Below are 24,380 nucleotides of genomic sequence, written 5' to 3' on the forward strand. Positions count from 1 at the left end.
ATTAAATTAAAATGTTCTGCAATTTGGTGTCGAACATAACACTATAAGCATTACTATCAACACCTTAGAGTCTCGAACAGACTTCTACTGTGCCCCACTTTTCGTGGTTTTTTATTTTCTTCAGGGGACAGCATAACAAGCCACCTCCACGTGTGCAAATTTTTTTTTTTGTATTCAGCGCTGCCTACAAAGATTATTGAACATTCTGCACATGAAAAATTGAGCTGGGCAGGCTCAATTCTTCCTCTGTTGGGTTAGGGGTAAGCTGGGGACAAAGTTGGCACTGGGCTGGGAAGCAGTTTGAGGACAAAGATGGTACTGTTAAGCTGTTTGGAGGCAAAGATGATAGAGACAAGCTGTTTTGGGACAAATCTAGTACTGTTTAGCAGTTTGAGGGCAAGGATGGTAAACATAAGCTGCTTGTGGACAACAGTAGCAATGTTAAGCTTTTTGGGGGACAAACATGGCAGAGAGAAGCTGTTTGGGCTCACAAATGGCAGACACAAGTTATGTGGGGACAAGCTGGCATGGTTAAGCTGTTTAGGGACACTGGTGGCACTGTTGATGGTTGAATTTACACTTCATTTTATTAAAAGATTATTATCTCTTCAAATTATAGATAAAATATTTGACATGGTGTGCAAAACAACAAAATATACAAGTAGGTACTCGGTATCCACGCTTAATATACAGATAGGAAGAGAAGGCATTCAAAAGGAAAAGGTGGGGCCTGGAGAGGGGGTGGGGCCAAAAGGGGAAGGGATAGAGTTTACAGAGGAAAGGGGTGAATCATAAACAGGAAGAGGTGTGGCCTGTCAGGGTAGGGCAAATTAAGATTAGGGGGTGTGTGAGTTTAGTCGGGTTTAGGGCAGGACAAAACCTAAATACACCACTGGTTGCTGCAGGTACATGACACATAGGTGCCTCACAGGAGTGTTTGAGCTGTATGGATAACGGGTTAACTTGATATATTAGTTCAGATTAGGATTTCCATCTTTGTGGAGAAAAAAAAAAATCCAACATGTGATCGCTCTCATTATTTACCATTTGATTAACAAACTGGTTTGGCGACATGCCGTGTATGTATATTGGTAATTATTTTGTCATATGTAGCTATTCTTGCACCATTTAAATAATTTACACTGACCATTAAGAACAATCTGAAAGGAGACACTGTAATAGAAAGATATACGGTATATATAGCTTCCATCTTCTGGCTGAAAGTTGGTGGCGCCTTGTATAATGCGTGGGTGTAGTGCCCCGTGGTGAGCACTAGGTGGCAGCACGCCACACCTGCCGCAGGGTGCAACGCATCAGCCAGCGTCAGACGGCCCTGTCCCTGCCGCCTACCAGCCGTAGGGGTGTCCGTTACCTCTCCCAGCCACATCGGCCAGCAGCAGTAATGCTGTGGCCGGCGATTTATCCCCTGCGCCCCCCCTCCCGCAGGCAGCACTATGCACAATCCCAGTCACTGACTAAAGTTTCTAAAGTGCCCGCAGCTTCCCCCTGCTGGAAGGAGAGGGGAGGAGACGGAAGGGAGCCAGCTGGGTCTCTGCACGCCTACTCCCTAGGGCTGCACACCTTCGGCTCCATGTGTTTGTGATGTCCGCTGAGCAGGGGAAGGAGCCCTATAAGAGAGCTGGAGGTGAGTGGGGTCGGGGGGAGTTGAGCCGGGGCCTGGGTTAGACATACATGGATAAAGCGCGCTGGGGCAGACACGGTCTGTATGTTGCTGGGCTCGGGACCGGCGGCCCTTTTACTGGCTGGGCTCCGCTGGCCCCGGAGTATATAGAGCCACCGCATGTGTTGCCGTATGCCTGTCATATCCGGGTGGGCTCATATGAGCTGTAAGCGACAATGCCCGTGCCATTATATTAGTCGTGGGCGCAGTAAACTAAACACTGCGCAGTCCACTTTAAAGTGGGTTAAACTAGTTTCACCGAGAGAGTGTCCATGTGTAAGATATCATACAAACATATAGTGCTGACAGCAGGGCGGTCAATGGTTTCTCCTGACTGCAGGGAATTCGCCCCATGTACAAAGTTTACTTTTTTTTTTAAATAAAATATGGCCCATCCTTCTATTTATTGATTTATATAGCGCCATCATATTCCACAGAGCTGTACAATGGATCTTTCTCCTTGGTTGTTACACCGTTGTGTGCAGATTGGATGTTTTCTGGAATGTAGTTAAATGGTGTATTATGGAGATTTTTGCCGTTTATTTACATTTATGGAAATGCCATTTATTTACAATGTATGCCAAAGCAAATAATTGATTATCCTTTAAAATGCCTGTCATTTCTGTCTGAGATGCTTTTGTTTGGTCATTTGCTGAACAGGAGTCAGGAGGTAAATGTCATAATATTATTAATTACTGAACCTCTGGGATTTACAAAACAATGGAAAGAATGGTAAATATATATTTATATAAATATAATATATATGGATGATAATCAGTTCAGAAGTTATTTGATTATTCTCTTGGTCTGTTATTGAATGCCGGAGCACCGAAGAATAAACCACATTATTCTTTTTATTGTGATTTGTATTCTTATTACAGTCTTTTTGTTTCTTGTTTGTCTTTAGCTGTTGAAAACGATGGGTTATTGAGACACAGCGTACAGTTTGGAAGCCCTGAGAAGAAGAAACGCAAGTCAAGTACACAAGTAAGCTACGCTCGGCTACAGGCTAAATAATATTGTGCTGACAATAAAATTGATATCTCTAGCATGTGTTTTTGTTTGGCACTCAGAGAAAACAATTTTTGAGATATTTAGTGTAAAAAGTGTGTCAGGCAAGCTGAGGTGCTAGTGATGCAGAGCCGGAGTCTCTCTCTCCTTCCCTACCCACCTTTACAAATGCTCGCTGTCAGCAACTTAACAATAGGGGAGGAATAATCATTCTGGGAACAGGAAATTAAGATACCTTACCTATAATAGACACATAAGGTTGGGGTCTTATATATATATATATATATATCTCTTGCTTATTATTCTGTAGGTCTTAATGACTTGTGGAAGGCGGCAGATCTGCTTTAAGACATAGGGTTCCCATTTACCCATGAAAAGGAAAACATAACACTCAACACTTTCTGTATAACTAAATAAATCGCTAAAACTGCCTATGGCTTGTGCAGATGCTGAGAATCGACAGTAAAAATATTTCCCAATAGTATACACCAAAAGTGAGATTTACGTTATATATCAATAGCCACATGATCATTTTGAGGTTAGTACTAAGGTACTTTGTTCTGTATATGTTTATCAATCCACCTGTTTATGAAATGAATATCCTGCAGAAACGATAACTTGTACTTTTGTTTGTTTCACCTTTGCAGCCCCCTCGCTCAGAATATGCCCCACCAGCGAGCACAAGTTCAGACCATCTCATAGCTTCCAACCCTTTTGATGATGATTATAATGTGCCACCTCCGCCTCTGGGGTACAACGTTTTTGGAAATGCAAGATATGCTGCTACTGAAGCTTATAGTGCTTTTAGTATGCCACCTACAATGTCACCAAGGACATCCTCCAGATTTGCTGCCTTACATGCCCTCCGAGGTAACCTGCCTCATTTTCCACAAGATGGGTTGGAAAAGCCATTTGGTAGAATACTCCCCTTCAACTTGGCCTTACAAGAGAACCCATATTATAGCGGGCTAAGTGAGACTATTACCTTCCCAGGACAGCACTTTATATCTAACCGTACCGAGAGCAGCCAAAATGTCACCAGAAGGCATCCTAACCCAACGGATGTCAATTTTGCCCCTCACAGAGGCCTCGGTCACCAGCCAAATGTTAATCTTCCCTTGGAAACAAGCCTTACTTCTATCTGTAACTCGAGAGATCCAAAAACATACTCCTTAAAACATGACTTTAGCCCAGTTAAAAGCAGAAATTGGACTCCAAATTCCACTGCGCTTTATCTGCAACGACATTCAAAAGATGGTATGCATTCTACTGCTGGTACAAATAATCATCAGAAAAGTCCGGTACCAGGGACTGAACGCTCCCATTCTACCAGCTCGGAACCCAGTTATGCCAATGACATTGAGAGGGGTCCGGAGACGCTTAGTGCTTCAAAATTAGCAAAAGCTGATGTAACGGCTAGTGAAAAGTGCAATAGATGGCTCCTCCATTCTTCTTACTGCGGCCACTTGCCTACAGTTCCATTGTATCCATGTGGAATTTGTTCTGGAGATGTTATCGGTGTCCAAGATGCCATCATGTGTAAAGCTTCTTGTCAGAAGTGGTTTCACAGAACGTGCACCGGGATGACAGAGATTGCCTTTGCGTTTCTTACTGCGGAAACATCTGCCATCTGGGGTTGTGACTCCTGTATGGCAAAAAAAGACATGAAGTTGGTGCGTGTTCAGAAATCTATGAGTTGAGACATAACGGGGATGAAATGGAGGAGCACTTCACCTGCCGTATGTTTACGGAGAGAATGAATTGCCTGATTTTACAACGTTGCCATATATTCAGAATCGGCTTGTGGCAATGTCTCTCCAGTAGATGTGCAAGCATTTCCCAAATGTTGGATTTAAACTTCTTTATATTTCATCAAGGTTAGGTGGGGTGACACAGAATGGCACGAAAGTGTCACCTATTATGTGGACGTCTAACAACATTACTAGCCCTGTCACTTATTTCTGAACATTTAAGCGATGCACTACACTTCAAGTCCAGCGAAGAACATTTAACATTTGGAAAAATTTTGGATTGAGGGCTCTAGGCGCTTGGAGATCTCTGAAGATTTCTGTCGGGATTTTGGGGGATCTGAAAAGGAAGCCTAAGTTTTGCCTCCATTTGGATGGACATATGCAGTTATACAACAGAACTACCTGCCCTGGATGGGAATTCTATTGCACTATGAATTTGTTTTAATATTGTGTGTTCTAAGGGCCAATAATAGCAGCAGGAAGACTATCATTGGTCTTAAATGTGAATAATGCAATCCCATTTGTGAATGGCACAATGTAATGGTTCAATCATGTCTTTAAGTAGTTTGAGGAAATCAGAAGACGGGTACGCTTAGATCTGCGGGTGCTGTTCTCCACCTCCCAATCTGTGAGTTATAGATCTAACTGGAATATGTTTGGAAAAAAAAATGTTATTATATATATTTTTTTTTTTTTTACAATTAGCACTGAATTTTTGTTCTCACCTCCTGTTTAATTCTTCTTTCTTTCAGCCGTGCATCATTTATTAAAGGCTGCCCTTGCAATATGGTTGGCTGTCTAGCCATGCTTTACAGTGTAGATCAGGGATAAGAAATATATGCAAAAATATGACAAATAGTTTTATTAGATTTAATGATCTTATTTAGTAATTATTTGTGGTTAACTATGCATAAATGTAAATAAGTTCCTGGTAAAGTAGTGCGAATGTGTAGCACTTGGGCTTTGCAGGTAAGCAAAAATGTATCTGATCTTATTAAATATAAACTGTATATGAGAATTTTTACATTTATTGTGCGGTAAAAACTTAATAAAAATGGATTTGTCGTCTTAAGAGGTTTGTAATAATCGCTGGCATTTCTATGCGCATACATAGTATTGTAGAATTTACTAATGCATAGAGATCAGTAACACACGGTATGTAAGCTTAAGGGCTAGTAGTAACATTGCAGTAAGGGTGCCAAGCTTGTCCAGAGGGTTACAATGTGTGTTTATTATACAGCAAAAGTGCACTGTTGGAGTTGCTGTATCCATGGAACTTGGCATTTTGTGGCTAGTCCAACAATGATTGAAATTGATTTTGAGGGCAGTCATGCACTCTTAGGCATTTTCAACCCTGCAGCCACCTACCCTGGTAATTGACAGACTAATGTGCCATCATACTGAAAGGGTTTCACACGCAATACTTCTCAGCATGGAGAGGCTGGGTGGACAAAGGGGCAATCATGCGAATATATAATGCCTGTGAAACTGTTCATTTCAATGTAGCCCTTTCCGTTACCCCTTCAGCATCCATTAACATAACACTGTAAAGTTTTAAGGACCAATCTAAAATAGCAACTGCTCGCCGTTTATCATTGGCGCCATTAACTAAAGGTTAAAGTATGTTTGGATGAGTACCAAAGCTGGCTTCCTAAGCATATGCTGAGCCATCCACCCGTGGGCCAGACAGCTTGGCAACACCAGTCTGTTTCTATGCGACGCAATGCAACGGGGTATTAAGTACATTATCTTTAGAATTCATCTGCTCCCTAAGGGGTACTTGTTTATCAGATGCCAAAATAATTAAATGGCCACATGGCATTGTTTAAACATATGTATCATATTACTTTAACTGTGCAAATAGCAATAGAAAATAGTTACTAGATGTTGCTGACTGTATGTTCTGAAGTACTAATTCCAATTTAGCTTTTGCTTCCCAGAGCCATATTTTTTTGCCTAAAGAGCAGTTCTGTGTGATAAAAATGGAGCTAATGATTAACACCGCATGGCATATATTTAGATCATGCCGTACTTTTGTGCCGGTATATGGGCAGTCAGGTCTGTCACCAGGAATCCTCATTGTTGACAGCTAAATTGTAACGGTGATCACAAAGAGCATGGCTGCGTTGAAAGGGATATAAATATCCAAATGTACGTTTGGGCATTCCCTCCGGTAGTGTTAGAATGGACACGGTAGAAGGGATTCCACATTCAAAGAGAGATGTTCTGTATAGACCCTGTATTTGATGGCTCATAGTGTGATCAGAAGCCCTGCTTTGTGATTACTGTTTGATCAGCAAGCAGGGGAATCACTATGGCAAAAGGAAAAAATGTTTATTAAAAATAATACTTAAAGGGACACTCCAGAGATCATATGCAACCGTTTATTCATTTAACCTTTTGTGTGGTCCGTTTTGCAAATGCACGATTCTGCAGAAACCCCGCAAATGCATCTTCCCCTTCCCCCACCCCCAGATTAATGTCTTACAGGAGAACACCTGTCCCCGAACATGATATCCTCGCCTTCCTGCCGCTCCGGTGAATGCTGTGTGCAGAGGTCTGTATGTGTTGAAAGTCGTTCCATTGATTTAAATGGAATCATTCCTGCCACAGATTGGCAACGTAAAGGTCTTTTGACCCTTTAATCTCCTCCAAAACCTTAAAAACCTATGGATGTGGGGTATTGCTGTATGTGGGATGTAAAATTGCAAAAATATTGACACATCACGTAGAAGAGGTTGGACAGAATTCGCTGCATGAAAAGTAGTAGAATGGCCCCTGTAAAAAACTTTGGTTTGCAGAAGCAGGTGGTTTTGGAATCTATGAGGGTGGAAACGTGCATTTGTGTAGCCCTGGTTACCAATACTCACATTCAGAGACATGTGAGGAGCTAAAAGAAAGCAAAGTGTGGATACCACGTATCTCTTCATTCTTAATGTTAACCTGTGAATACAGCGGTCTGGTCGCCATGGAGATATCTAATACAGCAGGCACTGCGTGATCGGTAAGTAAACCGGAAGTTCTCAGCGTTCTAAACGAGCAAGAAGTTTCAAACGCATCGTCAAATAACTAACATTTACAAAGTACGCATAACGCAGTCAGCGGTAATAGTCGTATGTTTACAATTAATTTTGAATGAGGAGACGGCCAGTAATCATAATCAATCAGCTCAATGTCTTGTTGTCTCTAGTGTTTTGAGCCCCTCCGGAGTCGAAGAGGAAGTTTTTCGTCTCCAATAGCAACGGTGCTCGCTTCTTCAGTTTACACCGGGGACCGACAACATGCCCGTCCTGGTCAAGGATTACACGTGGGAGCAAACCGACAAGGAAGTTTATATTTCCCTGCCGTTAAAGGGCACCAAAGCCGGGGCGGCCGACGTGCTTTGCACTGAGGTGTATCTGAAGGTGAGTAACCGACTATTAACCATGCGTGTCCATACCATGGGTACCAGCTCAATGTTAAACACACCCGGTCTTGTAATGGTAACCAGTAGGTCTAAGCAATGGATGCCCTTTTATTTTAAAAGCACATTTAGCAGAGCTTTTCAGTATTATCAATAAAATAAGCAGGCATACATATTAATTATGTGTGCTTAATGTCTATAATATATATACTTTAAAAAAATGTGGGTTCATAATATCAATTGTTTAGTATTGTGATTAATTACATAGTAACTAAATATACTTAATTAAAACATACACCAAAGCATTCAAGTGATTGCTAATTTAAATATTTACCGGTGTAAAATAATAATAATAAATGCTTGTTAGTTTGGTGTAACCCTTTCCTCGCAAACGCATTACAAATTACACTTTCACACAGCTTTATTACAATCAATAGAGCTGGGGATAAATATAAACCAGAATTTATTCCTTAGGTAAATTATCATCTATAGAATAACCTCTGAGAATAAACCCAAATCACCCAATTATAAACCACTGAAACGTAATATAATGTCGGGACATAGCTGAATAATTTGTTTATTTATCAAATACTTTACCAGGAAGAATACAATATATACAAAGAGACTTTACTGTTACAGCAATACATTTAGAAGGCTACATATGTAAAGCATATATATATATATATATATATATATATATATATATATATATATATATATATATATATATATATATATATATATAATATGGGTATACTGACAATGTAACCTTGGCCATTAATGCCTTGGCGTTTAGATGCGAGTTACTAGAAGGCAGAGATTTATAGGGATCTGAGAAAGGTCTGAGATTTTTTTGGAAGGTTATTCCACATTTGGGGGACTTTGTAGAATTGAGGTGCTTCCTTCTCCTTTACTGGAATTGGACCGGTGGTTCTCGGAGGTACGGAGAGCTGGGGTGAGCCTATTGTTTAGGCAGAGATGCAGTGATGGGTACTGTGATGACATTGGAGAACAAATGTTCTTCAAAAGTGTTTAGTTTGTCAAGATGGATTTGGCGTGAACTAAGTCATTTTTGTTTTTTTCCAAATACCATTGGGACTAATTTTATTTATTAACATTTTTTTAAACCAGCTGGTTCTGTACTGTAATTTGAAATTGTGGTATGCATGTTCCTTTAGTTTAGATTATGGTGTCATCGCCATACATCTAGACATGGGAAACACTGGAAACCTTGGGCAGTTCTTTTACAAAGTATAGTGAAATTGGGAATCAAGAATGGGGCCTTTTGGTACCCCACAAGTAATTTTGAGCAGTTCAAAAAGCAGTGTTACTTAATGATAAATATTATTTGTTGTTTTTATACAGCACTCTCATATTCTGTAGCACTGTACAATGGGTAAACAGGACATAATAGTAGTGCATAACATTACAATTTGACTTACAGAAACAGGCAAGGAGGGCCCTGCTCTTTTAAAATGTATGTCTTTATTAGACATATGGATTTTGACATCCTCTACCACTTCTGTTGGGGAGCTGTTACACTTATCCACCACTTATGAGTAGTAAAAGCAGTCTATTGTCATCTTTCTGTATATCATGAGAACTATTTTTCTGGATGATGTAGGTAATCAAATAGCAAACTATTGCATTTATGCAACACATGCAAGAAACAAAACTAGAAAAAAATGCTGTTCTATTCATGTGCCCTTTATTTTCAGGTGAGTTTTCCTCCGTTCCTTTTTGAAGTGTTTCTGTTTGCTCCCATCGATGACAGAAAAAGCATTGCTAAGGTTGGAAATGGAATTATCTTGTTCACGCTGCATAAACAAGTGCCTTCCATTTGGGAAATGCTGACAGCAGTCAATCGTAAGTAGAATTCTCTGACAGATGCAATATCCGTTTTTGTTGGCAGTACCATTGAAGGCTGAATTGAGAAAATGATATATTACTGGTAGTACATGTCACTACAGTGTATATCTTCTCTTTAAACAGCTGATTTTAATACCCCTTAACCAGATCGTTAAAATAATATGTTGGGCTAGCAGCGCCCCCTCTCTCGTTTGGAATATTTACATTGTACTTTGTCACAATGTAAAAATATATTTATGTATACATGTAAAGAATCATTTTACTATTTTCTCATAGTAGGATCCATTTTTCTGTACAAAGTAAGTTTTACTAGTTGTTTACTATTTGGAGTATAAATACTAAACAGTAGATGCGCCTTTTACGGAACACAAAATACGATAAACTATGCGGCACTGAATGTTATTATTTCTGAGTAATGTTGTTAAGAATCTTGCATTCCATTTCTACTTCCGCTATAACAGCAGTTCTTATCTCATCTAATAATCAGTTGGCGTCTAACCTGGGGCAGGCTGGCAGATTCTTGTTTGGAGGAACATCCATCCAAATGACCTAGCGATAGAGGCGTTCAGAAACACAACACTGTGCAGACTGCCCTAATAATATACTTTGGCTAGTCCTCTGTAACATCCACCAGCATTAACATGAAAAGGAAACAATGGTAATAGATGGAAAAACACATTCTTATCCCTGAAAGTCTCCAAATCAGGCACCTGGACTTCTGCCTCCCTTGCCAGCCTCACCCTATTTCTTAACAGGGTTAGCAATATATATTTCACCATATCAATTTGGCTGTTGTGTATATATCAAATGGATATAGTTTATGGATTATATAGATTTTTGGTGTTGGGAGAACAACTGAATATTGAATTGCTCTCATAGAATGGGATGTTTAAAAACAAAGGAGAAATGACCGGCGCTCAAATCCAAACCTACTAATATATAGATTAGCTCACCAAGGCATCTGAAGAAATGGCTGGACTTTCAAAACAAGTTTTTTTTGATAAGCAAGAGGTCAGGGAGGCTCTTGAGTGTGCTTTGGCCAAATACAGGCCTAAAGCCTCAGGTTTATTGAATGTATATATAAGTGTATTTGTAGCCTATTTGGATTTGAGCGCTGGTCATTTGTTCCTTTTTGTTTTCCCGTATGGCTACATTTCATGACATTGCTGCCGCCCAGGAATTTGGAAGTGGCCAAAGACATAACATGCCCCTAGAATCAATGTTTCATATATTTATGTATGATTGAATGGCATTATGAATATCAATCTTATGTTTTCTAGTGGAAAAGAAGGACATGCAAAAGATACGTGAAGATTCAATTGCCAGAGTTCAGGAAAAAGCAAAAGAAGAAGCCCAAACCAAGGCTGTACAGAAAAGAGAAAATGAGAAATATTCTCTTGAGGTCATGATGAAGGTACACAATTATAGTTTTCATATAACCATTGGCAAACAAATGGTTAAAATGTTTTTATTATGGTTTTTGTATATTAGCGGGCACAGCAGATGTATTGTAGTTCTATGTTATGCTATAGTTATTGGTGGAGGAGTCGCTAATGTTTCAGACAGCTCTGCTCACATAGATATGGGCCTATTCATTTGTGGTGAAGAATATTTTTGTATTTCTACTAGATGGATGAAGAAGAGAGAAAGCGAATTGAAAAAGAGAAGGAGGAAGAAAGAAGAAAGGCTACAGAAGAGCTGGAGAAGTGGAAGGAGCAACAGAGGATTGAAGAGGAACAAAAAATGATTCAGGTAGCACAGAAGAAGAAAGAACAAGAAAAAATGAAGAAAGAAAAAGAGAAAAATATGGTTAATGCAAATAAGTCCATATTTCCAAGCAAAGCAAATTCCTGCCCAAAAGGTACAATGTAGATCTTTGCTCAAAATATATACACGTTTTTTGCCTTTTGTATAATGTGAGAAAAACATATGGAAGGTGATTGGATTTCATTCTGCATTATCCAGAAATATTATTATTATTATTATTATTATTATTATTAATAATTTGCATAGCATTTTAGATATTGCATTTACAGAGAAAAAATGCTAAGTATGGTGAGATTGTTCTTCTCACAATCTTACATTAGCAAGTGCAGTGCTACATATTTTCTAATGCATAAAATACATAGATTCAATCATTGTATGTATTAATTAGTTGGCATGCCACAGAGCTAGAGATATGCAATCACTTGTAATTTGGCTGTGGTTACGGTGCTCCCAGGCATAGAAAAAAAGGTCTTATAGATTAAGAAAAAGTTGATACACTTCCTAAAAAGTGTAGTTCCTTTTTTCATGGCAAGAACCATGGCTTTTAGTTCTTAGTGTAAGTTTTTACACTGCTTTGGAATGAAGTTTTTTTTGTCACGAATAAGATGAATAAGCTGTTTGGAGGAACCACACAATTGAAAAATGTATGACTGTATTGTGAGCTGATATGCTAATGGAGACCTAAACAGCAAATGCTTTATTTATCAGGACATGAAAAGATTAATGAAAAGATATTGCCTCCTACTCGTACGAATGGCTGTATTAAGATTCATTTCACCCCTCGAATCTTCCCCACTGCTGTCAGGGAGTCTCGGCTGGCAGAAGAAGAAGAGGTAATGTTTGGGGGATATTTTCTGTTTCTAGTTCAGGACAGTTTGGAAAGATTTGAAACATTTATGCCTCATGGCCATAGCATTACCACAATGAGCGCAGAGTAAAAGTATCTACAAAATGCATATATCTTGTTGTTGGGATTTAATTTTTAAATATTCTCCAGCTTAGTTTTAACAGTCAAATTTGGCCATGATGAGCAAGCCAATGAACATCACAGGACAGTGTAACGCATGCACCAGGTTTGTGAAACTGTTAGTGAATATGAGAAAATATAGTTATTGTAAAATTTCAGATTTGGAAGAAAATTGATGCAGTATAAAAAAAAAATAAATAACATATAGGAATGGACTGCATTTGAAAGTTGGTCCTGGGACTTTAAGGCCAGCCGCCGATAAATGGCACTTGTGTAGATGTCTGCTGTATACATAGTGCTGTAGGCTACACTATTTAGCAAAGGGATTAACCACACGAGCGACAATATAGTTACTTGGGAGGCCATTTAGACCCTAGACATATGTATTCCAATGCTTTAGCATCTATTTTACCTGTTGTACATCGTTGGCAGATATGATGGAATTGTGTATATATAGATAGTATTTTTTCATACAGTGGTTACAGAAGCAGGCTGAGGCCCGGAGAGCTATTAATCTTGATGATCAAGAATTTAAGGATTTAAAAGAAGAGGAAAAAAATCCAGAGTGGCTAAAAGATAAAGCAAAGTAGGTATTTTTAACTTTTTATTTATATCTTAAGTGTGATCAGCACAGATCAGGAGGAAGAGAGGAAAAACAGGGAAATTAAGGGAAAATGAAAGATAAATACATTTTACTCATTGACATCAAAAATGTATGCGAGGCCCCCCAAAGGGATCTCTAGTCATTGTGACTAGAGCCAGTGAAGAAAAAAAATAATAAGTAAAATAAAATTATATATTTTTATTTAAAAAGTGTCCCTTAGCCCTATCACTATGAGTAAACAATTTATTAAAAAAATCACTACCTTTAAACACCTTAAGACGATAGTATAAAAAAATGTCATATGGGATAATATATAAAAAGGATTGATGTGGCCCTCTTGAACATAAAAAATGTGTATGTGGGGTATGGCTTTCATCAGGAGATGTTGCTGAACATAAATTGGGTCATCGTTCAGCTGTTGCGCCTACAGTGTAAAAAAAAAAAAAAAAATGTAAGCAAAATTGCAAGAAGGTGTTTCTTATCTATTATCACAAATAATTATTTCTATTATTTTAAAAGAAGGCCCTACTTCTCCTGAACAAAAGGATGCATGATTTGTGCAGGTTCATAAAATATGGATGAGGGGAATCATGGTTTAACACACATATGGTAAAAATGACAAAAAGAAACTGTAGGGTGGGACTGTAGGGATTAAAAAAAATAATTAAAAATGCATCCAAACGAAGCCTTTAATCCTGGAAAATTCAATGCCCAAAAAGTAGAAAACATTGTACAAGGAAAAATAAAAGTATTAGTGTTGTTAGCAGTACACAATGCAACACAATACTGCTGTCTGCTCTCGTGCCTATTCCTAATTATATGCTATTTGTCTCAGTAAACTCTTTGCAGCTGGAGACTGTCTTGCCGCCGTGAACGCGTTGAACCTGGCCATACGCTTGAATAACAAGATGCCAACGCTGTATCTCAATCGAGCTGCCTGCCACCTTAAATTAAGAAACCTCCATAAAACCATTGAAGACTCCTCAAAGGTATAACCAGGAATTGCATCACATTCTTCTCAATCTATACATTGACACACACTGGAGTTCAGCCCATCGTTCATGAGAAACTTTGCCTTGACCTTTAAACATTGATTGTGCTGTACAAACTTAAAAGGTTATGACTTAATCTCAACGATCAGTTCCACCTGCATATTTTATATATATATATATTATATATATATATATATATGTATATATATGTATGTTCTTATTTTCGTCTGACTTTTTTGTAAGTACGAATTCCCCTCCTAATCATATTACAGGGATAATAGAACTTAACATATGTAGTCTTAGATATATAAATAATTTAAATTATAAACCATATTAAATAATGTACAATATATAATATAATGTATAATAATTACAAATTGCTGGGCTTTAAAAAAAAAAAAAAAAGTTTCAGGGGCAAACCAACTGGAATTTTGCCAGTAAACTTGGCACAGTGGAGCTGTTTCACATTTTAGCACTCATACATCCCAATGATACAGAATTTTTAAAGCAGTCTTGTCACCATAGCAACCAATGTATTGTTCCTGATGGTTTGGTATAGTTGATATTTGTAGTTGCTCTATAGAAGCAATCCCTAATGACGTTATGCCACTGAGACAAAAGAAACGAAATAGAATACAAAACTAACCATAAAATGTTTTATAGCAATTTTGAATATAACCTTATATCTCCATTTTTGTTGAATGCAAGTACAATTTTTACTTAAAATTGATAAGTGGTGTAACACAGGATGAAATAAATGCAAAGACTTGGACCTTTTGTATTATCTGAATATATGCTTTGTGTTCAAATTCAGGCACTAGAGCTTCTTACACCACCTGTGCCAAACAATGCAGCCGCAAGAGTTAAAGCCCATGTGAGACGTGGAACAGCATTCTGTGAGCTAGAGCTCTATGTCGAAGGTAAACCTCTTAGTCGTATAGTCATATGTATTCCAATTGATGAATTTAGACAGTGTCCTTGCTAGATTTTGAATAGATGGTCAGCTTTATGGGAACTAAGCTGCATGGATGTACACAGATCCAATCTAAAACAGTGCTGACATTTTGTTCTCACTTTACAATACCTGCCATGGCAAACTAATTTCCTCCTTTAGCTTAAAGTACCACGCGGGCCGCATGTTGGACGCCCCTGGTATAGGCCTTCAGGTCTAGGGGATGGACTATCAAGCTCTCCAATGTCCTGCTGCACAATGGGTGGATTACAGGGGAGATCTTCCAAACAAGCCTACTAACGATATGGAGGAGGCATATCATGGTGTACTGTGTCTTAAAGGCACACAGCACCTTTTAATGCATTCAGGATGCCAACTGTGAAGGGAGCGGCTGGGGGGGCGCTGCCCTGGGTCAGACCTAACGCAGTGCCCAAGGGGATATACCACTGCCATCACCTCCTTCCTACTTTGAGCAGGGTCCTCCCCAACTCTTGTCCATCCTGCTATGTGACGCGCTACTTGTTAATTCCTGTTGTGCAGAATACGATGGTGCTATATAAATAATAACAGTCACCACCATATTGCAGGGAAACAGTGCAAATATATAGAAAGGTTCTGATTATTCATTCTGTAGCTTTGCATATAGAGTGTCTACCCTGAAGTACTCCATGTGAGAAAACACAAATTCCTTTTAAAAGCATATTGTGTTTTGGTTGCATTATCTCTTTTGTCCTGTACATAGTGGCTTTGGAAACAAATCTTTTATTGATTGTGGCAGTATAAAGATCAATATCAAAAGTCTATTTACTAAAAACAATGCCATGTAATCAAAGTTTTGGCATTTGACTCTGACTATATTTGTCTATCTCATTGCATTAGTGACTACAAATAAAAGATCTTATCCTCAAGTGTTTTTGCCATTAAGGAAAATATGAAACAACGTTAAGGTTTAACTGAACAAAGTCATTTTTCCGGTTTCTGTATGAGCTTACCTGGGAACTTACGAGGTTTGATCCAAAGTCTCAGGGTAAGCATTGGCTTCCGCGGGGCTCCGGTTTAGTATCTCTAATCTGTGGACTAGTCTTACTGAGGCTACCCCTGCCTTTTAAGTGAAGTCACAGGGCAGCCAATGCTGGGAAGTTCCCAGGTATATGTAAAGGGCTGTAACTTGTGCAGGGCAAGAGGGGCAGGTATGGCAAGGTGAAGGACATGCTTGAGTTGGCCGGTGTCAATATATTCCGTTGTGCTTTTTTGCAATAAGTGGCATCAGCACGACCTATTTAGTATGTGTATGAATCAAAGTAACCTTCCTAGTTAAGAATTCCTCATCCAGCAATGATCTGTACGTGTCCCATCTTTTGCTGGAGCAACCTGATGACATAAATAAGTTAAAATGCACGTGGTAAACTCTTAATAACACTAGAATCACTTTGCTGATCCAATTGCTTACATCTGAAACATATAGACCATGCGCGCACATTTTAGAAATCTTTATGGTTGCAAATTAGTCATTGGTTTATTGTATTCTGTAGAAATGTTAAACGTTTCATCACCAACCTTTGGCATTTCTATTGAGTGAAGTCTTGCTTTTTAATTGGAATGGCTCTTCAAATAAGAGGAAGGAAATTGTCTTCTATCATGGGTTAAATTGTCGTGGTGAAGTATTTCTGTGTTGTTTCAATCGTTTGTGTGGTCTAATTGAAAAGACAGTCAATATAGCAGCTCCAATTAACAGTTACGTGGGAGCATGCATACTGTTTACAGGCTGCAGGTCTCAACATATCTGTTATTAATCTATCTGGTTTGGGATTTAAACCAGATTTAAACATTTAATGTGGTTTCTATACACATAATTGTAACGTTTAGAGCTGTAAAAGAACAACTTATTACATGCTATATGTTTGATTGTTTAAAAATACATTATAGTAAATTTGTAAAGATAATGTTGCATTTTTCATTGGGTCCTCTTCTCCTTTCAATCTTGGTGGCCCCAAAATGGGTTGCGAGCAGGCCCGGACTAGGACCAAAAATAGGCCCGGGCATTTAAGCCTGAGCAGCCCATTTTTATTTATTTATTGTTAAAGCCCACCCTTCATGTACCATCTTTGCATTTACTCACTCATTCACACAAATCATTAACACATTCATTAATGCAGTCTCACAAATCATTCAAGCAATTCATCCACACATGAATTCATTAATTGTTATACGCATTCACACAATTCATCCACACATTTATTCATTCATTCTCATACGCATTCACACTACCCCCTCTCCCTATCTTATCTGCCCCTTCTCACTATGTACCCCCTTTTCACTATGTACCCCCTTCCCCACTTCTCAATATGTATCCCCTCTCACTATCTAACCCCCCTCTGCCCCTTCTCACTGCACCCCCCTCCCTCACCCTACTTACCTTGTTGCTGGAGCAAGCAGCAACTGCGACCGGGCCCGCGGCAGGGCCGGATTGATTTAGGGGCTGATGAAGCTGCAGCTCCAGGCCCCTACCTTAAAATAGGCCCAGTCGGGGTTTTTTTTTTTTACATTATTTAACATCCTCCATGTTAAATAAAGTTAACAAAAACTTTATTTAACATGGAGGATGTTAAATAAAGTAAAAAAAAAAAAAAACAACAAAAAACCCCCCGATGTTTTAATTTAAACCCTGTGCGGCCGCACACCCGTAAGGCCGGCCCTGGTGGGGGCTTCCCGGCCCCTTAGGGTGGCGGACCCGGTTGCAGTTGCGGCGGGCTTATGGGGCAGATGCCCCTTATGCCCTGCGTTAATGCGGCCGTAGAGGCCGCATAGGCCCAGTCAGTCCGGTCCTGACTGGGCCTATTTTAAGGTAGGGGCCTGGAGCTGCAGCTCCTTCAGCCCCTAAATCAATCCGGCCCTGCCGCGGCCCGGCCCACCGTGCAAATGCCCGGTGTGCCCAATGGCCAGTCCGGGCCTGGTTGCGAGGTGCTAACTGACTACATGATCTTTAAATAATATATCAGGAGTAGAGTCTCATGGAAATAATACAGGCAAATGCAGTACACACATTTAAATTTAGGATGTGCATAAAGACACAATTATTACTGAGTGATTCAAAATGGGGAGACTACATGGGCCAGTTGGCTCTTTCATGATGTCTGTATCTGTGTTTCATTATGGATATAGGTAAACTGTCTGCACAGTATGGATGATTAGGATTAATATGACATTTACTGGGTATTACATTTCTTGTATTGTGTTTGCATCTAGGCCTCCAGGATTATGAAGCTGCTCTGAAGATTGACCCCACCAACCAGATGGTGAAATCTGACACAGAAAGAATACGGCAGATTATCCAGGGTTCCTCCGCTGATGCCCAATAAAATTGTGTCAGTCTCTCAAAACTATACTAAAATCGTAAAAAAGGGAGTATATGTGCAGGGAAACGTGACTGTGACAAGCAGACACTGACCAGAAAAAAATGTAAATAGCAGGTTGTAGGTACATTTAAAAATGCGTTTTGTGTCAACCTATCTATATAAAACATTTTTCATAAAACTAAATAATTGTTTTATTGTAAACCGAGTTGTGTTGATTGTGTATGGTAAAGCTTTTGTGTCTGTCTGCAACACAGCCTGGCTTTCTTGGACTTCTCAAGAAGCAAATGAAAATAGGTTGGTAGCAGGGACAAACATTAAGTTTAGTCAAAGACAGAACATACATAGCATACGCAAGACAGACTGTAATTCAGCCGAGAACACAATCATCCACAGAATAACCTATCATATACAGGCATAGCTTTTGTGTATGGTCAATAATTGAAACAGTACAGTGGAGACAATTAATTATGCATTGACAGAAACATAGTACAAACAATCAACAAGCATAGCAGTAGAGTAAAAACATTAAACAAGGGTACAAAACAGTGCTATGGTAGCAGGAATAACCCCTGAGGATATGGGGGCTAGGTGGAAAGGGATGTTGGTGAGGTTTGGGGATTAATCCTCCTAAAGATTATCAATGATAGAATAGTTAAGATGGGGATCAGCCTGCAACAGTCTTGAACAGTGACCTGATTTGTTCCTCAGGTTTAGACAGTTCTCATCAAACCAATGGCACCCTCTGAGTTTCTGGGAAAAGTCCATACAAAACATAGGAGCAGGCTGGCGTGATTGCTCACAGGCTCACATGCAGAGGCAGGGGTCAGCTGGGCCATGTAACATGACATTAAAAGACTCCATAGTATTATGACAGATTACACATATGTGCACGCTGTGCTTAAGTCATGCTTAAACTATGCAATGTGAGTGATATTTTGCGTGTAAGTAGCTTGTTTGTTCTGGATGAGCCACTTGACATTCACTCTGGCCCAGAAGGTGCCAGACCTTCTTGGGTAAGACTTTTTCTCCACAGAGTATTTGAGCTTTCCAGGGTTCATGTGCAGTAGGACATTTGCCAGAACAAATTTAGTCTCTTCCACCATGATGTATAAGGATCCTTATATTGTGGCCTCCCTTAAGGGCCACCCATGCCATATACATTCTGTTGGTCAGCATGCTTGACACTACATTAGCCTGAACAGCCTTTGCTGTGACATCAGGGATCCCTGTAATCTCTCCCATTGTCCTCTTGGCTCTGATGAGTTTTTAGATCACCCTACAGGACCAATGCCCACTTGTTCAGAGAAGCATAACTTCTCAGTAGCTAGAACGTACCTGCCATTAATATAACCCCACACTAGCAGTGTAGTCAGTGTAGTCTTGTCATATACCTTGTATATGTGTAGTGTAAGAAGTGCTGTGAAAGTAGTTGGCGCTATAGAAGTACTGTTTCACTCCCTCCGGTTAGTGTTCCCTCACAAATATGATAACCTCCACTTAAAACCAGGGTGCATTCCTGCTGTGAGCGATTGAGGTGCACCACTTGTCTTTTTCAGATTCCCCCCAGTGGGGAGCAAGTAAAAGCAAGAATTGGAGTTCCCCACAGAGCCATTTGAACACAATTGAAACAAAAGTTGGTATACTGAACACTCATTTGGCACCCTTGGAAGGTCCCTTGCACATGAATGTTTTTCATTATGAAGCCCCAGAAGAAGTAGAAGAGATGACAGTAGGTTAAGGTGACAGCTCCCAAAATCTGAAAAAACTGGGATATACAGTGATATACTGTATAGGGGGGGTAAGTATGATGGATGTTATGTAAGTTAGCATGTAATTGCATGTATTTAATTTAGCTTTATTTTTAATTGATGCCACAATATTGCTTCCGAAACGTAGATGTAGTAGGGTACTTAGATGTGGGAATATGCATTTTACAGTACTTTTATGAGTCCAAAAACTACCATACATATATTATGCTTTTTATGACACTTATTTAGCTGCTTTATGATAGCTCTCACTTTCAAATGTCATAAATTGACGCATGAGTGAAGGTCAGAAATAAAAGCAGGATTGGGTTTGATCTGCATGAGTTTAATCTGTTGTCTGCTTCTGAGTGGTGAGACATACTTCTGTTGTGTTGTGTAAACATGCAGTGGCTCAATCATTACCTAGGAACTGCAAGATAACTTCAAAAACAATTAAAGTTTGCACGTATTAGAATAAAGGATAAACATTTTTCCCTTTTTACGGTAGTGTCCACTTAAGGCTATTTTTAAATGTGTTTAATTGGTTTTCGGTTTTGTTCTAAATATTTCTTTTGCTTATTATGCTAAGCTAACAACTTGTGTAGACATTTAACCCCTTAAGGACCAGGCTCATTTTTCGTTTTGTACCCTGTGGGTTTTGACACTTTTGTGGTGCTTGTGTTCAGCTGTAATTTTCTCATCACCCATTTAGTGTATCCACATAAGTTATATATTGTTTTTTTCAGGACAAGATGGGCTTTCTTCAGATACCATTTTGACCGTATCATCCTTTTTACTATAAAAAAAATTAAAAAAAACATGGTGAAAAATGTAAAAAAAAACACATTTTATGACTTTTATTTGAAAAATCTTTTACTCACCTAAAAAAGCAAGTAAAAAAACTAGCTAAATAGATTCTACTACTTGTCCTGAGTTTAGAAATACCCAATGTTTTTATGTTTTTTTGCTGTTTTTTGTAAGTTATAGGGCAATTAACAAATCTGGTCAGTCTGCCTCCATCTCCTCTTTGGAATATCTTTGAAGCCGGTAAACTCAATTTAACCCATTCAAACCAAATATTTTTGAAAACTAGACACCCCAGGGTATTCCAAATGCTGTTATTTTAACCCTTTCCATGCACCAATTATAGAACTACATTTTGTCAAACTTTGTAATAGTAATTTTTTTTTCACACAAATTGTACTTTAGTTATAGATATACAGGTCCTGGTATATGTCACTGTCAGACAACCCCCCAATATGTGTTCAGGAACATCTCCTGAGTACACCGATACCCCACATGCATGGGTTTGTCAGATTGTTTGGCTGGTAAAAGGCTACTTTTGGGGAATGCGTAATCCAGGTGGTCATTTGGTCATTCTGCCTCCATCTCCTCTTTGGAATATCTTTGAAGCGGGTTAACTCAGTTTAACCCATTCAAACCATATATTTTTGAAAACTAGACACCCCAGGGTATTCCAAATGCTGTTATTTTAACCCTTTCCATGCACCAATTATAGAACTACACTTTGTCAAACTTTGTAATAGTAATTTTTTTTTTTTTTTTTCACACAAATTGTACTTTAGTTATAGATATACAGGTTCTGGTATATGTCACTGTCAAACAACACCCAAATGTGTGTTCAGGAGCATCTCCTGAGTGCAGTGATACCCGACATGCATGGGTTTGTCGTGTTGTTTGAGATTTAAAATGCCACATTTGGGAAGTGCGCTTTTTTTCTCCATTTTGGTCAGTCTGTACCTATGCCCTATCTTTGAGCTCGGCCACTCCAATTTACCCCATCAGCCATTTTTTTATATATATTAGACACCCCTTGGGTATTTGAAGTGCTTTTATTTTAACTCTTTGTTGAGATTTTTGAGAAATGTTAGCACTTGCTCAAAATAATAAACTTTATTTTTTTATTTTATTTAATTTTTTTAATACTTTTTTTTTTATTTTTTTTACACATCTTACTGGTACTGGATGGTTCATCAAGTGACATCACTGCATAATTATTTTGAATGTTAGCACATTTTTTTTTTTCCATTTTTTTTTTTTTTTTATATATTTTACTAATCACAGTGATTAGAATGCTGGGTTCCATTGACTTGCTTGGTTGAATGCAGTACCTATATTCAACCTGCAAGTGGAGCCAGAGTTCTCCAGAGGGTCTGGAGACAATCTAGCGAACTCTTTCTTCTTTATTGTTTTTTTTCCCGGGCCGCCGCCATCTTGTTGATGGCGAAGATCACCGGCAGCTGCGGCTGTGACCGCTCTCCGGAGCGGTCACAGTCCATCCAAAGGTAAGTGTTTGGTGTCGCTGGATGCCTCCTGATCGAGGCATTCCAGCGAGACCATTTAAGTTTAGGAGGCTTTTAAAACGGGCGTCCGCCGCCATACAATGTATGGCGGCTGTTGACGCCCCGGGGAGGGGCCAGACATGGCCCCCGATGCCGATCTCGGCGTTACTGAATGCCTCGACATCGAGGCATTACAGTAACGCCGTTTAAGCGAAGAAAGTGATCGTTGATCACTTTCTAAGCTTATTTAATTTTTTGACGGTTCAGGACCGTCAAAGGTCATTTAGTGACCTTCTTGTCATGACGGTCCTGAACCGGCAAAGGTCGCGAAGGGGTTAAACAAGTTTTTCCCCCCAAACAAAACGACTGAGTCATCAAGGATTGTATGATGCAACATGCTAGCAATACTCTAAACACAGAACCCCCCCAAAAAACAGCGACAAAACGAATCTAAAAATAATTATTTTCCTGTAAACTGAATATCTCCTTTATTCATGTTACATGTTCAATTAATTTAATTACCGATGGGATTTTTTGTTTTTCAAACATTGTAACAGTACTGTTACAACGCATTTAATTGTAGGGGACTAAATCATCATAATTTCCTGTCCTCATGACCTTCTATATTTTTATCCCCAAACAATCCAGAATCATGGCCCACCAAAGAAGAAAAAAAACTTAAAGGGAACACCTAGTCCATACAATATATGTCTCTATACTGTATATTTACCCATTGGCCACTTTATTAGGTACACCTGTTCAATTGCTTGTTAACAAAAATAGCTAATCAGCCAACCACATGGCAGCAACTTGACATGGTCAAGACAACTTGCTGAAGTTCAAACCGAGCATCAGAATGGGGAAGAAAAGGGATTTCAGTGACTTTGAATGTGGCATGGTTCTTGGTGCCAGACTCGCTGGTCTGAGTATTTCAGAAACTGCTGATCTACCGGGATTTTCACGCACAACCATCTCTAGGGTTTACAAAGAATGGTCCGAAAAAAGAGAAAATATCCAGTGAGTGGCAGTTGTGTGGACAGAAATGCCTTGTTGATATAAGAGGTCAGAGGAGAATGGGCAGACTGGTTTGAGAGGACAGAAAGGCAACAGTAACTCAAATAACCACTCGTTACAGCCAAGGTATGCAGAATACCATCTCTGAACACACAGCATGTCAAACCTTAAAGCAGATGGGCTTCAGTAGCAGAAGCCCACACCGGGTGCCACTCCTGTCAGCTAAGAACAGGAAACTGAAACTACAATTCGCACAGGCTCACCAAAATTGGACAATGGAAGATTGGAAGAACGTTGCCCGGTCTAATGAGTCTCGATTCCAGCTGCGGCATTCATATGGCAGGGTCAGACATGAAAGCATGGATCTATCCTGCCGTGTATCAACGGTTCAGGCTGGTGGTGGTGTAATTGTGTGGAGGACATTTTCTTGGCACATTTTGCGCCAACTGAGCATCATTTAAACGTGACAGCCTACTTGAGTATTGTTGCTGACCATGTCCATCCCTTTATGGCATCTTCTTATGGCTACTTCCAGCAGGATAATGCACAATGTCACAAAGCTCACATCATCTCCAACTTGAACATGAGAATGAGTTCACTGCACTCCAATGGCTTCATGAAGGCAAAAGGGGGTCCAACCCGGTACTAGCAAGGCGTACCTAATAAAGTGGCCAGTGAGTGTGTGTATATATAATATATATATATATATATTGTTTAATTTAGGGCAAACTTTTAATTTGATGTCAGATATAGGTAGTGTTTGGCAAAATGAATCTTTAAATAATGACATATGATATCTCAGCTTTATTTGTTTGCTAAATCAGGATGTTGAGGGTTATTACAGCCAAAATTAAATTCTCCCTGAGCATAAAATCAAACGTTTTATACAATAATGTAGTTTAGCACTGACAAAAAGCGGCTTTTTATCTCATTTTGTTCCAATAAACGTCCTTTATCTACAGACA

The 24,380-nt window shown here is 39.2% G+C and overlaps 2 protein-coding genes across 2 annotated transcripts; both read left to right on the forward strand.

The window, feature by feature from the left end:
* The first annotated feature begins 1,072 nt into the window (after positions 1 to 1,072).
* LOC149297789 (pygopus homolog 1-like) lies at positions 1,073 to 4,392 on the forward strand. Its single transcript, XM_089488227.1, has 3 exons — positions 1,073 to 1,079; positions 2,589 to 2,668; positions 3,340 to 4,392. The coding sequence occupies exons 1-3, from the start codon at positions 1,073 to 1,075 to the stop codon at positions 4,390 to 4,392; spliced, it is 1,140 nt and encodes a 379-aa protein (XP_089344353.1).
* Positions 4,393 to 7,724: 3,332 nt separating this feature from the next.
* DNAAF4 (dynein axonemal assembly factor 4) lies at positions 7,725 to 18,356 on the forward strand. The gene is made up of 9 exons (XM_089488228.1): positions 7,725 to 7,847; positions 9,565 to 9,712; positions 10,996 to 11,129; positions 11,345 to 11,576; positions 12,191 to 12,315; positions 12,926 to 13,035; positions 13,889 to 14,042; positions 14,860 to 14,965; positions 18,244 to 18,356. The coding sequence occupies exons 1-9, from the start codon at positions 7,725 to 7,727 to the stop codon at positions 18,354 to 18,356; spliced, it is 1,245 nt and encodes a 414-aa protein (XP_089344354.1).
* The last annotated feature ends 6,024 nt before the right edge of the window (positions 18,357 to 24,380 follow it).

Source organism: Sceloporus occidentalis, unplaced genomic scaffold (assembly GCF_023333645.1).
Source record: "Sceloporus occidentalis isolate IW3139 unplaced genomic scaffold, rSceOcc1.0.p SCAF_37, whole genome shotgun sequence".
Lineage (NCBI taxonomy): Eukaryota > Metazoa > Chordata > Lepidosauria > Squamata > Phrynosomatidae > Sceloporus > Sceloporus occidentalis.